Genomic DNA, 15679 nt, shown 5'->3' with positions numbered 1-15679 from the left:
AAAGATATTCTATTTCTCGTCCCGAAAAAGGTGTCTTGCGTTGAGGATGTGTGCCTTGCATATATTTGCATCCAGTATGAAAAGAGCATGGGTACCGAAAATTCTTCAGAAACTAGAGAAATTATCTACGAGAACTCTAGAGAAATTCTCGTACTGATCAATAAGGACTATAACCGCCGACCGCTGTCTAGGGCCTCTGGATCTTGCGCTAACCGGCAGGTAAACGCGCTATAGCTCCACAGATGAATTTATATTGCAAAACATAGTGAAGCAAGCGGTTTCTGAAAACGAAATAAACAGAAACTTAATATATGACCGTATGACCGTGCACCAAGCAAACAAATACACAGACGCAGCAAAAGAAAATATACCTAAAATAATCAGCATGTACCAAATCAGCATTCGCCATTTGCCAAATACCAAACACTTTAAAGTACATGTCACTCACCTACACGGTGCGCCCTCAAAGCCCTCAAAGTCGTACGGCTAGAGTAACCATGGTGACCAAAAACCCAAATCGGCATGACTCCCGCCGCCGTCACCGAAAGACCAAGAATGTCTCAAATCCCTCCTTCTACGACCGCCCCTCCGCCGACCCGGAAGCCGACGTGGCGGGTAGGCGGGGCGCCGGTCACGTGACCGTGAAAGTTAGCACTTAAAACTAAAATGCTAACAACAAATAACAGCGAAACACAATACAAAATTAATTTATAAACCGATACAAAAATTAAACCAAATGACACAAAGCACCCAAGCAGAAAATAAACATCGATAAATCGATAGCGCTATTCAAATACCGAAACAACACCGCCATCTCGTAGGCGTTCCGGTAACCTAAAGTTACTAGCAGGAGCTCATCAAAAACAGCGCCTACACTCCCCCCGCTCAACCCGCAGGGTTGAGGACACCGAACAAACAGGGCACACACACATACACACCTATATACATCACATGTCCTAAACATGCGCTCCAAACACTAATCGTCCATCTAGCCCAGGTCAAGGTCAGAATCAGGCAGCACAAGTATCAGCTTGTGCACGGGTCTCACGAGTATCGTGCCACCCGTCCTAACTGAAACCTTTCTTACTAACCCATCCTGGCTCGGAAAGGTCTGAGTCACCCTGCCAAGGCGCCACTGACCTCTTGGCGCGTCGTCTGCTACCAACAAAACTATATCTCCCTGTTTTACGTTACGAGACCTTGTCGTCCACTTTTGGCGACGCAGCAGTGTAGGCAAATACTCGCTCCGCCATCGGAGCCAAAACTGCTCAGACAAGTACTGTACTCTCCTCCACTGCTTGGTCGAGAGCTGGTCGTGGGAAAACTCCCCTGGATCCCCTCACCACTGCCACGCAGCAGCAGCAAGTGGTTGGGCGTAAGGGGCTCTACCTCACCATTGTCAGCAGAGACAAATGTCAAGGGTCTACTGTTTAAAACCGACTCGACCTCACAGAACAAAGTGTGTAGACCTTCGTCATCGAGTCTCTGGGTGGGCATCGACCTCCAAACCTTTCTGAATGTCCTGATGCAGCGCTCCCAACATCCACCAAAGTGTGAGGCAGACGGAGGGTTAAACACCCACTCAATCCCTTTCCCCAAGGCGAACTGCTCGAGCCTACTAACGTCCAGTCTAGCGAGCTCAGCCTTGAGCTCGTTGTCAGCACCCACCATGTTTGTACCCAAATCGCTCCTAATCCTACTGATCGGACCCCGACGCGCAATAATCCGACGTATAGCGTTTATCAGAGAGTCCGATTCCAGTGACTGCAGCACCTCCACGTGCACTGCACGAGTTACTAGACATGTACACATCAGACCATAGCGTTTCACTTCAGAACGGCCTCTCTTAACTAGCACTGGCCCAAAAACGTCTAAGCCAACGAACGCAAACGCAGGAGTATCCGGCGTCACCCTGTCGTCCGGCAGGTCAGACATCATCTGCCTCTGTGGGACCGCACTCACCTTTCTACAGGTCACACAGGATCGAACTAGACTCCTAACCAGCGATCCAACACCCAAGATCCAAAACCTCTCCCTAATCTTGCTCAGAGTATGTTCACGACCCTGATGACCTACCCTTTCGTGAGCGTCACGAATCACTAGGCGGGTCACATGGTGATGTCTGGGCATGAGCACAGGATACTTGCTATCGCTCTGTACAGGACAGCGACTTAGCCTACCCCCTACCACTAAGATGCCATCCCTCCGAGTCAAGCTCAACCCCTTGAGGGAGCTCGACTTGGTCACTTTCACCGTCCCTTCACGGTCATCAGAAAACTCAGAGAAGCTCGTCTTCTGAACGTATTTAAGGATGGAGTTCTCAGCCGACCTCAAATCATCTACACTCAGAGACGTCCTTACTCCCACTCCTCGATCGCGCAGACGCCTGCCTGCTCGATCGCGCAGCCTGCTCCTGAGGAAATCAGAAAAGCGCCTATACCAGGCCACGGCCTTCCTCAGTCGGCACCAGGACGAGAAGTAACTGAGCAGCCTCTCAGTCGCGGACGGCTGCTCGCGACCCGACACTGCAGACGACTCAGGAACCTCAGCGACCGCTGCAACAACAGTCACGACAGGTGAGGGATGCTTAACCTCCGGGTCTTCAGAATCATCTAACCGAACCGGCTCACACGGCCAGCTCTCCTCATCCGCTGAAAGAAAGTCCGGCCCCTTCAACCACGTCCCCAAGTCCTCCGGCGCAGATCCACGCGAGCCAACATCCGCCGGGTTGGCAGCTGACGGTACGTATCTCCAGTCCTGCTCGTCAGACTTACCGTGAATGATCTCTACTCTGTTCGCCACGAACGTTTTGTACCGCGACGATCTGTTGCGAATGTACTGGAGTACGACCATGCTGTCCGTCCACAGGAAAGTTCTGTCGAACTCCAAACCAGTCTCCCTCTCCAGCAACTGCTTCAACCTTACTGCGACCACTGCAGCTGCCAACTCCAATCGAGGGATGGTCACAAAACGAACTGGATTTACCAAGGCCTTACCCATCAGGAAGCGGACGGTACTCGTACTGCTGCCGTCCTCTGCACGCGTCTCTGCTCGAAGAAACGCCACCGCTGAATGGCCAACCTCACTGGCGTCTGAGAAGACATGCAGCTGACGACTGACAACCTCGCCATCAGCTGTCTGGATGCTCCTGTTCAAAGAGACCATGTCAAGACGGTTCGCCTGCTCCAACCACGCAGACCACTCCTCAGCCAAGGGTGATGGGATGACGTCATCCCATCCACAGGACATAGTACACAACCTCTGCACCAAAAGCTTGCCCCTCAGAGTGACAGGACCAACTATTCCTAAGGGGTCGAACAAAGCACTGACGGTCGACAGGATGCCCCTCCTGGTCGCCGGTTTCTCTCTGTCAACGAAAAGAAAACGAAAGGTGTCGTCAGTCACAGACCAGCGCATGCCTAGCGCTCTCTCTGGCTGCTTAAGCCCTTCTACTTGGAGGTCCAAATCCTTAACGTTTGCGCCCCTGTCCTCACGTGGGATGCTTTGCAGGAACGCAGCGCTGTGACTAGCGAACTTACACATGTTAAATCTGCCCTCACTGCACAGCTGCTTCAAGTCACAAGCCAAGTGGATCGCCGAGTCTACCGACGACGCAGACACCAGAGCATCATCTACATAGACATTTTCATCGACGATTCTAGATGCCTCCGGATACCTGTCCCTACCTTCCTCGGCACACTGCCGCAGGGCGAAACTGGCAACGCTCGGGGACGACACCGCGCCGAAAATGTGCGACCTCATTCGGCAGACCACCGCCTCAGCGCCGACATCGTTGTCTTTGAACCACAGGAAGCGGAGCATGTTAGCGTCCGCTGCCGGCACTCGAACCCTGTGGAACATGGATTCCACGTCACACGTGAATGCCACTGGATTCTCGCGAAAGCGCAGCAGCACTCCAACAAGAGTGTTAGTCAAGTTTGGACCCTTGATGAGCAGATCGTTCAGGCAGACGTTGTCAGTCTTTGCAGAGCAATCGAAAACTACTCTTAGCTTCCGCTTTTCCGGATGCCTTACGCCGTGATGGGGCAAGTACCAAGTCCGATCCTCGGTCTCACCCTCTGAGTCCGGGACCCTCTCTGCGTACCCTTCGTCGAACAGCCTCTGAACTACTGCGACATATTCATCACGGAGACTGCTATCGTGAGACAGACGCCGTCTCAGGCACTCCAGACGCCTCCTCGCAGCAAAATAACTGTCTGGTAAGTCACCAATATCGCGAAGAGGGAGCCCAATCTCAAAGTGCCCGGATTCATCCTTCCTCATGTTTGACCTAACCATAGTCAACCACTCCTTGTCCTCTACCGACAAACCCTCAGTATCATCTGACACATCCTTGAAGTCTTGGTCGTACAACTGATGAAACAAATCAAGCTCAGGTATCTTACCGTGCGTGTTCGAGCGTGACACCGCGATCCTGTTCACGGAGTGCCGGCTCAGAGACCTCCTGGAGGACCGACTGGAGACTCCGATGACGTACCAGCCCAAGCACGTGCGCACCGCGCACGGTCCCTCGCCCTCAGGCCTCCTCACCTCCTCCGGCGTCAGTAGCTGCGGACAATTCGCCCCAATCAGCAGACCTACTTCACACGGTTCAACATCAATCTCGCTCAGAGTCACACCGGACAGATGCGGCCACCTCCTCAGTTCCGCTCTGTCACACACGTCATCACTGGAAACGGGAATACGGCCAATAGTGAACACTGGCGGCAGTGAGAACAAACGCTTCCCTTCCAGAGGACCAACTCTGATGTTCTCAATCACCGAAGTGGAAATCTCGTTCCCTGGTCCACACACTGTGTCTACAGAAATGGTAGTAGATTTACAAGGACTGCCAAGCCGCTCTGCCAGACCTTCGCTCATAAACGTCCCTGAGCTACCACTGTCGCAGAAGGCATATGTATGCAAGACCTCTCCTGTGGGTGACACGACTCTTACCGGTATCACGGGCATCATCGTACCTGACCTCTGTCCAGAATCGGAGGTCACCCCTCCACTGCTGACCCGTACTGGGGTGGTCACAGGACTGGATTCTGTCTGCTCACTCTTGGGAGCTTCACTCTGTCTGTGAAGGAGAGTAGCATGGAGATTGCCACAGATACCACACTTCCTACGCCTCCTACAGAACTTAGCCACGTGACCCCCTCGCAGACACCCAAAACACAGCCTCTGCGCCTGAATGAACTGCTTCCTTTCCTCAAGAGCTCTGTATCTCAACTCCTGACAGTCATCCAAAAAATGGTCACCCTGACAGAACAGACATTTTTCCCTATTTTGCTTTACAGCTGTTGCACTACACTGTGCCTGTGTGCGACCCAAGTTGGGCTGTGTCTTAGATCTCTGTGGCACCTGTCTGTCCCCTATCGGAGCCCCAAATACTGGGTTTCTCTTGACCCGTACTTCCTTGGAAAGGAAGTCTACTAAGTCCTTGAAGCGAACCATCCTCCCATTTTCCTCCATGATCTCATCACTTACCCTCATCCACCTGTCCTTCAGGTAGGCTGGTAGCTTATCCACCACCTCCCTCAGTGTGCGTGGATGCTCCAGTTCTCCAACAATGTCCAAGTCCGTCATGGCATGCTTTATCTCGATCAGGTACAGGGTGAACCTGTCAAGTTCCTCTACATCTCCTGGGGAAATCCTACTCCAGTTGTTGAGTCTTTGGATGTACGCATCTACCACCTTGTGAGAGCTACCATACCTTTCATCCAGCAGCCGACGAGCCTCTGCATACCCTACATCCCTCAAATACATGCAGCTCCTCACAATCTGCTTAGGCTTTCCTACAGTGAGCTGCTCAAGATAGTGGAGAAGCTCATCCTCATCAGTGGTACGTGAAGCGATCCTGGCTTCAAAAGACCTGATAAACAGTTTATATTTCATGACGTTGCCATCAAACTTCTCGATCTCTGTGGGGGGCAGCAACATTCTCTGCATCTGAGACCCGAGTAGGGAGGACTCATGTGAGCCTGCTGACTGACCCTGACCCTCAGAAGGCCCTACGGGGATCCGCAGTGAATCGACCAGCTCTTGACTCACCTGCTCTCTGGGCAGCTCAGCAAGCTTAAGCTCTATATCCAGCTGCTGCCTTCTCATCTTAATTCTAAGCTCCTGCTCCTCCAACTGCTCTATCTCCTTCAGTGCCCTTAACTTAGCAATAAGTGACTGAGACGTCTCCGAGCCTGCCCCAGAATCTACAGTAACATCTGCTTGTGCTGCCATTCCGACCTGCTCCTGAGTTACATCACCCTTCACAAGCACCTTGCTCTGCTCAGTACCAACATGTCTGGGATCAGCAGATCTGACAGCTTCCCACAACCTATCTACTAACTCGGCCTTTTTACCAGACGTCTCTAAGCCTCTAGAGCTCAGCTCATCCACCAACTCAGATAACTTTAACTTAGCAAGGTCCTCCCTGGTTGGTGCCATCTTAACCACCTAACTTAATAGTCAAACATCTACGCTAACAGTACACAGTAGCACTTACAACACACAATACATACACATACAATACACTTTACAACAACACAATGCACCGAAGCCCCAAACTATGTTCAGATGCCCCAAAGCCCCTGGATGAAGCTCCCTGAAGCCATCTGTTTCGCAGCTTTCCCAGAAATGGCTCAAACACTAGAGTCCACCAAACCAAATTTTCACCAAGACTACTTCACAACCAACAGTGATGCCTGCAACTGACGAACCATCAATTGCTTACCAAGAACCAAACTCATTCACTGATTCAAAGCTTTGCTGACCATCAGGATCACCAACGTCAGCACACAGACATGGGCTCACTGAGCAGTGAGCGCCAAGCCAAAAAACACCCTCGTCCAAACAGGAAGAGTGAGTTGGCTCAAGTCCAAGTCCTCCAAGTTCAAGGTCAACTGCCCACGAGCAGTAGGTACCCACTCACAAGTCCAAACCCACAAGGTGAGTTACCTCGCCAAGCCAAAACCCAAGGCGCCAAACCAAATGAGACCTGCAGATCAGGGACCCAGATCACTTACCGACTCTGCGCACAAGTTTGCTCGCAGACACTCAGCATGTTGAAACGCGCAGACTGCTGAGGCTCAGCAATCAGCAGCCCACACGCGCCGAGTTGCAGGCTGAAGCCAGCCAGTAGATCCTGCAGACTGTAGACAATGCAGACTGCAGAATCCGCACGCGTCCGCAGGACAGCGCCCAGCCAGCGCGGCCAGCGCGAGCAGAAAGTCGCGCCGCGCAGCCGGAGACCAGCCAGCGCAGAAGCCACGGGTAGAACTGGCGCGTGTAGAAACTATAACCGCCGACCGCTGTCTAGGGCCTCTGGATCTTGCGCTAACCGGCAGGTAAACGCGCTATAGCTCCACAGATGAATTTATATTGCAAAACATAGTGAAGCAAGCGGTTTCTGAAAACGAAATAAACAGAAACTTAATATATGACCGTATGACCGTGCACCAAGCAAACAAATACACAGACGCAGCAAAAGAAAATATACCTAAAATAATCAGCATGTACCAAATCAGCATTCGCCATTTGCCAAATACCAAACACTTTAAAGTACATGTCACTCACCTACACGGTGCGCCCTCAAAGTCGTACGGCTAGAGTAACCATGGTGACCAAAAACCCAAATCGGCATGACTCCCGCCGCCGTCACCGAAAGACCAAGAATGTCTCAAATCCCTCCTTCTACGACCGCCCCTCCGCCGACCCGGAAGCCGACGTGGCGGGTAGGCGGGGCGCCGGTCACGTGACCGTGAAAGTTAGCACTTAAAACTAAAATGCTAACAACAAATAACAGCGAAACACAATACAAAATTAATTTATAAACCGATACAAAAATTAAACCAAATGACACAAAGCACCCAAGCAGAAAATAAACATCGATAAATCGATAGCGCTATTCAAATACCGAAACAACACCGCCATCTCGTAGGCGTTCCGGTAACCTAAAGTTACTAGCAGGAGCTCATCAAAAACAGCGCCTACAAGGACATTCAGCAGCAGCAGATCGCCCAAATGCCGGTGGCCGCGATAATTTCTCTAGTTTCTGAAGAATTTTCGGAACCCATGCTCTTTTCATACTGGATCGCCTGTGCCTTACAGAAACTGAAAAGTTCTTCTTATATCAAAATATAGAAAATAATCTTTTGTTATAAATAGGTTTTATTTTCTTTGCTGATCATTTTGAACATAAAAAATCATAAATCCATTGCAAAAAAATAATTTCGTGAAAGTGAACTATTTCCTTTAAAGGGACAGTATCACCATTTTGATGAAATTTGACATTGCATAGGCCCCATCTTTCTGGTCCGGGAACTGAAGACCGATCCTCGAAGCTCCACACCGTTATCCCGCTATCGCCGCTCAAAGTACGAAAGGTGTACTACACTTTGAATCGTGCTTCACTATCTTCACTGTTTAAATGTTTGCGCCGTTTTGAATTGACCGCCAGTAATAAAACTTTTACCCTGGTCATTTCGTCAAATTTTATAAAGCCAAAACGTTTTTCGCACTTATTCATCACCGTTAAATTCATTAAATAGTCGTAGGCAATTTCTGCTGTTTCCTTCGGATTCTAGCGGCTCAACAAAGGAATTCCTCCAGCTTGAATCACAATCTCCCTCCAATGTATGACGTTTATCACGTGATTGTCACGTGATATTTTCTCCCATTGTCAATTGTCACGTCCAATTGTCACTCCCTCCAATTGCCACGTGATATTTTTATAGGCAATGCCTAAGGCTACCTCTCCCTAAGGACAACTCAATCAGAAGAACGACCGCGTAAGCGTAGCGTCAATAATGTATTATCTGCGCCAGTTCTGTAGTAATTTTGCATGCTTCCAAAATGGCGGCCATGCTTGTATAGTGGTGGTTCGCTCATGAAAATGAATCATGAAAATGAAATGTGGTTGCAATATTTTTCACCGAGTTCGGTCCTCAAACTATGTTTTTCTGATTCAGGAAAATAAGAAATGCTAGTAAAAAAAATCAGCTCCATACATTAATTTTTTTTTTCGATGATACTGTCCCTTTAAGTATTCGGAATATTGGGGGGTACTGTACCCCCAGGTAAATTATTGAGGGGGTCCGGACCCCCGCGTACCCCCCTGTGGCGGAGCCCCTGTCTGTTTGAGTGCTGACCATTCGATCGGCCAGCAGGACACGTTCAGACCGTCTTCATATCAACATGAGTGGTACCCTCTCGGCTCAGCCTTTGCCGTTGAAGAAGGATGACGCTTAAGACGACATCAGTTATGTATAATGTAATTAAAATGCACAGTTATTCACGTACGCCGGGCTAAAAACTGTTCAAAATTTGTCGGTTGTTGTTGTTTTGTGTGTGTGTGTGTGTGTGTGTGTGTGTGTGTGTGTGTGTGTGTGTGTGTGTGTGTGTGTGTGTGTGTGTGTGTGTGGCGCTTCAGTCAAAGCCCTGACTAATCAGCAACAGAGTCATTGTTTATATCAACGTTATTTAGTTCGATTGCAATACGAATTTGAAGTATAACACATTAACAACTTCTTTGTGCTTTTAAGCTAGCCTTCATTTCACAATAGCTCCCTTGGAACGGTGTATAAATAATGTGTATCATTTTACTGTTTAAGGAATGTCATGCGCTTGGTATATTTCTAACAGCGGTCCCTTATCGATTATGCATAGCGGTTAGGTATAAATCGTGGCTCGCCAGGGGTTCTGTACAGAAAGACACGATATCAAAATGTATGCCCATGCATCGCTGCTGGATACAAGGAGATAAACATACAGGATGTGTTCGTTTTTATGAAGACGGTCAGTAGATCAGCATAAAATCTAAACCAGCTATAATTGTAGCAACTTTGGAAAATGCCACCATAAGCCACTTATAGAGGAAGCTAAAAAATGGACTGCATTGGTTCAATATAAAAGTCTAGGGCATTTTGCTTACCCTACGATAGGTATTTACAGTTTTAAATGGTTAGCGATACATCAGCAATAGCTGTCTTACATTTTCTACCCTAGCCTTGTTTGATAGTTGGAGTCCACATCACATTTCTCAAACCCAAGTACCTATTGCGGATTTCAAAGCGTCGTAAAGTCGTGAGGCCTCTGAAAAGAATTGTAAATCCATGCTTACAAAGACAGGGCATATTATATTTTATCACCAGTGGTCCCTGATGGGAAAAAACTAAACTATCTGGCAGAACTATAGTGGGGAAAGTTGCTTTCTCCCGATGCTCCTCTTAGCGTTAAATGTCATACCATGACCATACGGTTGGTGAGATGTTTTGGTGAGATGTTTCTGCGAATATACCCCACTGTTGGTGGTCTTTGGCTTATACGTTCCCTAACTGAGCGAAGGCAGTGAACTTTGCTGGCCAAGTTGCTCTGCATACGAGGTATTCTGCCTGAAGTGGTGTATCAAGTCGGCTGGTGCCTTACATGGACTATATCCCCACAACCATTTTACGAAAGGTCACTGACTGCATGAGGTCAGAAGCGGCATCGCTCCTAATTAAAACCAACCCCATGGGCAACTTCGAGATTGGATAGCATTTGGCGTTTAACGACTTTGTAGAATCAACGGAGCTTAGGAGTTCTAGATGAATACGGAGCTCCAAAGACGGCCAAAGCCGAGGCTCAATGCTTAGCTTTGCCCACAGGCAATGGATACCTGCATACAACATTTACATCTAAGGCCCATTCTGCGAGATCCAGCCGAAACGCTATCCGGCGCAGCTATCTATCAGCCCAGCGGCCGCATCGACCCCACAGGAATACTGTGCGGCCACGAGACGTTATTTGCGCTGTGATGGACAAACAGTATCGGCGTTCATCCGATCGGTCGTAATGCTGCGGAAACAGACATCACTCTATTCGGGCCCGTGATTACCCGGCTCTCCGACGCCGAGCCAGCGGAAGGAGGCGACGGAGTCCGCACACAGCGAACATAGAATGCCCATGCATGTGTGGGCAAATGCATATTACATGCACAAAGATATTCGCGGTACCGAAGGACGCGGTAAATATAGACTGAAGCCATTATAGAGCCGACGTAGTTACACGTGCGCGACGAGCTATAAAAGTTTGTGCCTTGGCAGCCGGAACTGGCTGATAGGCAAGTCTTAGGTGCGCTGATAGATAGGACCGGCCGAGGTCAGTCAGGATGGGCCCAGCATCGGTGTAGACTTTCTGCTGCGTTTGCATCGTTGAGACCTAAGCGGATGGCCGCCAGACAGATCCTGTCTCCTATGAAATAAACCAACTATGTACAGGAGGCCTGACCTGGACATACAGCGGTAGGGCCTTGCAGCGGACGATACAGCGGACAGAGCCACGTCCTCTTTGAGCCGAAACAACAGAATACAGCGCTTCAATCTCCCTTGAACTAGACGGACTGTAACTAAAACGGCCTTTGTCGCCCATCTGAGCCATCAGCCCACGGTTGGCACCACTCGACCTGCGGGTTCCGCCGCGAACGACCACTGTAGAACCCAGCCGGGGTCGTGAACTCATTAAAGCTTCTAGGTATGTATCCGTTATGCCTTTATCCATTCATAAGAATATTTTAACAGTTTGGGGTAGTGTCGGTTAAGAAGAACGCTATAGGATGGCGGAGGTCATCGACGCTCACCTGCAGAGAGAGCTGAACGGGTGTCTTTCGCCAGATGCGTGCCTGTCTTACATACAGATCTATAAAGTTAGGCAGCACGATACGCCAATCAGTAGCGCCTGCTGTCAGAGCCTGCAACCCAGCCGGTGTCGGTGGCTCGGTCCGTACTCCAATCACGGTCTCGCAGATTTATCGACGCTCGACATCGTCACGACCGACGACTTCTCGCGCCTTCAGGGGATGGATGGTCGTTACCACAGCCGAGGAATCGTGTATGGAAATGCTGACTGGAGCTTTTGAAATTACTAGGCAAGTTCCAGTCAAAACTCAATGCAAATGTCTCCAACAAAGATGCAAGAATGCCGTGAAAAAAAAATCTTGAGTGACTGGCACAAACGCAAACTTCTCTCGAACTGACGCACTAAGGCTTGCAGGACGCTTTAATCAGGCGTTCCACGGTACAACGCTATAACGATGTTATATAACAGGATCAGGCGTTTTCTTTTTCCTTCAAGACCACTTTACAAAAATCATTTGATAGCCTAGTGTCTTAGGAATATAATGTAAAATGTGCTCCTTTCATTCGTCGAACTTGACAGATCAGCCGGCGCTTTCATCAGTGGACTACTTTTGCCTTGTGCCAAAGGTATAAAAGAAAACTTGCGCACCTTACAAAGTGTCACCGATCGAACTTCGAAGTTCAGTATAATATTATTTCTGGCTGGTCTTGATTTCTGCTGACCTGACATGTGGATGTAGAGTTGAGTGTGGATAAGTGAACACTGCTCTGCTCGTGTCGCGTCGGCGCAGAGTCTTGTTCGCAATCCTTTTACTTGTGCTTGGTAGGGTCGTCCACAGAGGAGATTTCAGCTAGAGATACAATACAAATAGTGTAGCAGATTGGCCATAAGAGGAGCCCATCCCGCCAATGTCAACGTCCCCAACCACTATCAAGCTCCACATTCGTCTCCAGACAGAAATATCCGCGCCGTAAATCAAACTTATCTGTGAAATCGCCACAGACGAACTGCGCCTTACAACTTTGCTCACGCTCGAGAGCCGCGTTCGACCGAAGTCTGGGACAGCTCTGTGCTCGAGACCAAACCACCCGCCGCGTCCGCGGGTCGGCACTGATCGCCCCAGAGAACTTGTCAAAACTTGGCCGGTTCCCGAAATCCTCGGAGAGCTTGTGACTGTCCACCTGTTCAGCCCTGCGCCATGTTGAAAACCTAAGTTGCCTTTTCGTAATGGCAATGCAAATACTTTTTTCAAGTACTTATCAAATTATTCCAAAGTCCATATTACACGGGGATATTGAATGACAAAATGTTAATACTCTACAGATAAATGTATTTTTAGCAAAATGAAAATCAATCAAAAGGTATAGCATACGATTAGGCTTATGATCACCCTTCCAAGTGCTACGCAATGGTATTGTGCATATCGCATAATGCTTATACATAACGCCATGCGACCCTCTCAAAGTGTGACTTTTAGAACGGTTTTGTAGTGAGCACGACACTAATGTGATCCTAACAGCGGGACAGAATTTCCTTGCAATCTACCAATCACATCAACAAGCATATGCGTCACGTACCTATATTGGGTGAAAATATAAAAAGCATTACATATAAAGAAATGGTCACAGAATTGCCTCATATGTTATCGTGTATATCGCCTTTGCGGTCACGAGCTACATCTGAAGTGGGTACGAATAACGTAGCGTCCTAGTACAAGCGTATTGCATTACGGGGTGACGTGTATTTATTGCGGAATGTCGTATGCTGGAGAGCTGAAACGTTGAGCTGCGGGACTTCACAAAGCACAATGAGCTAGCCGGAGCGAATTCGACTGGCGAACAGCCCGCGAGGAGACTTTGTTGCTGGGAACTGGGCCCACGGGTGGAGAATGTTTGAAAAAGTTACCCCGGCCGGCGACCGAAAGTCAGAAAGACGATGATGCTCAAATATTTGTCAACGGTTATCAAAAAAACCCTATTCTGTGGCATAGAATAATGGATGTCTGTCTGCCGTTTGTACCTACGTTTTTAGGGAAAACTGCTGCACGCAGGTGCGGAAGATTTCGTAATTGTAACAACAATTTTGCAACACGCCTTAAAATTTCGGACGCATGTCACCCAGTGCTAGGTCAGGTCATCAGGTCAAATTTGATGGATGATCGTGCTAAAAATGCCATCATGCCCTTTGCAAAGCTTATTCCGTGGAAGTTGCAACCTTCCCACACAAAACAAAATGTCAAATTTGACCGTTTTGACCCTCTTATTGATTTGAGCTCGCACCTGAAATATTATTCGCGACCGAGCCTTAAACGAGTAATCGAATGTTTTGTTTGCAGTGTTTAAGCTCCGTTATGCTCATGAACTGTGAGAAAAGTTGTCGGAGAACGCTAAAATCAGAGAAATTTGGCTTTTGATGATCTATGGTGATTTTATTATTGAGCTTGCCTAAAACATGACCAGGGCCTCGTTTCATAAAGCGAGTCCGTAACTTACGCCGGTTTTTGGGCTTGTATTGCAAGCGCACGTGAAGCGATAAATTTATTTTCCCTTCTCTCTTCTGTTCTTGCTTGCAAGATAAATAAATTCATCGATTCAAACTATCGTCATCGCTTCACATGCACTTGCAATACAAGACCAAAAACCCGCGTAAGTTACGGACTCGCTTTATGAAACGAGGCCCAGATTTCTCTGATCACGTTTGTCGCTCTTTCAAACGTCGTTCCGCTTCTCGCCTCGTAGCCCAGGAGCCGAGTTAGAAGGAGCGTGAAAAGACCACCTCTCGACTCAACGTGTTACGATAAGGCCACCACCCTGGCGCGGGTTAAGTTGGGGGAGCCTTGAGCCCCAGCAGCTCATCCTTCTATCTCACTGATATTAGGTACCCTCGTCCTGTCTTGTGATGTTATTACAGTGCCATCTTACGACAACGGCCCTTAAAAATGATTTACTTCTGTTTGATGAAACATGTCGGGCTCCGCGATGAAAAGACTTAAAAACATAGAAGCTCCAAAATGAAAATAAAGTAAATTTTCAAGAACTTTTCAAGGTAGATAACAATAATGAGAGACGCTTTTATAGATGGCATTTTTTCGTATGGAGACATTTTTAGGATTTACAGAAGTGGAAAAAGTTACCCCGGCCACGCCGGGGTCGGCTGAAAGTTACCCCGGCCACGGCCGGGGTGGCCGGGGCAGGTTCTCCACCCATGGCAGTGAGCTCTATTGTAGGCTCACCTTTGTTTTCTAAGGCTAATTTAGATGAGAAGTCGGACAATGGGCATGCATGTTTGGGTTGCTTTTACCTACGAACTTAGTTTAGGAACATTAACTTTGATGAAATGAAATAATAACTCAAAATGAATGACCTTTTCCTCGAATATAGAAAGTTTAAATGTCGAAAATGATGTATTTAAGTGAATTTTCGCCCACAGGGCATCATCAGACAAGCAACTGACACAAATTAAACGTCAAACAGTTTGATGTTTGATGTTTAATTTGTGTCAATTGCTTGTCTGATGATGCCCTGTGGGCGAAAATTCACTTAAATACATCATTTTCGACATTTAAACTTTCTATATTCGAGGAAAAGGTCATTCATTTTGAGTTATTATTACAATATGTTCCTCGCAAGAGCACTCAATACCATATCTTTGATGAAATAAAGGCTAATTTTTACTTGGCATGGGATTGCTTACTCAGATGTGTTGTTTTCCATGCATTCCGGAACCTCTGACAAGCGGGCAATAATTTGTGTGAACTGTATTCTCTTGAACAGCAGTTCTCTTGCCTTCTGTCCAGAACTTATGAGTATCTTAGCAAATGCGGCCATTTACATCCATTGCATCCGTATCCTCCGTTACACATTCTTCCATAATCTGAAGCTGCAGGTAAGCACATACGTAACCGAATGAGTAACAGAATCAGACAGCGGATAGCACTCAGATGTCTGATATCCAGCGCCTGGTGCAGGTAATCCATGATTGCAACTTGAGCTTCAAAGAACCCTTGGCCCTTGCGCACGTTATACTGTGTTGAAACTAACATTCCCGTCCATGTCTGTTTCAG

General features: G+C 48.1%; 1 protein-coding gene across 2 annotated transcripts; it reads right to left on the bottom strand.

The window, feature by feature from the left end:
* Positions 1 to 235: 235 nt before the first annotated feature.
* Positions 236 to 7582, bottom strand: LOC122390137. Of its 2 annotated transcripts, none has more exons than XM_043382814.1 (2): positions 4980 to 7582; positions 236 to 4569 (listed from the first exon to the last, which is right to left on the bottom strand). In XM_043382814.1, the coding sequence occupies exons 1-2, from the start codon at positions 6445 to 6447 to the stop codon at positions 4538 to 4540; spliced, it is 1500 nt and encodes a 499-aa protein (XP_043238749.1). In that variant the 5' UTR covers positions 6448 to 7582; the 3' UTR covers positions 236 to 4537. The 2 variants fall into 2 exon arrangements, with proteins under 2 accessions (XP_043238749.1, XP_043238748.1); XM_043382813.1 differs by having other exon boundaries at positions 4980 to 7578.
* Positions 7583 to 15679: the final 8097 nt, after the last annotated feature.

The sequence above is a fragment of the Amphibalanus amphitrite genome, unplaced genomic scaffold (genome assembly GCF_019059575.1).
Source record: "Amphibalanus amphitrite isolate SeventyFive unplaced genomic scaffold, NRLGWU_Aamphi_draft 000383F_arrow, whole genome shotgun sequence".
Lineage (NCBI taxonomy): Eukaryota > Metazoa > Arthropoda > Thecostraca > Balanomorpha > Balanidae > Amphibalanus > Amphibalanus amphitrite.
The sequence above is the reverse complement of the archived record's forward strand: the minus strand, read 5'-3'. Positions and strand labels throughout refer to the sequence as shown.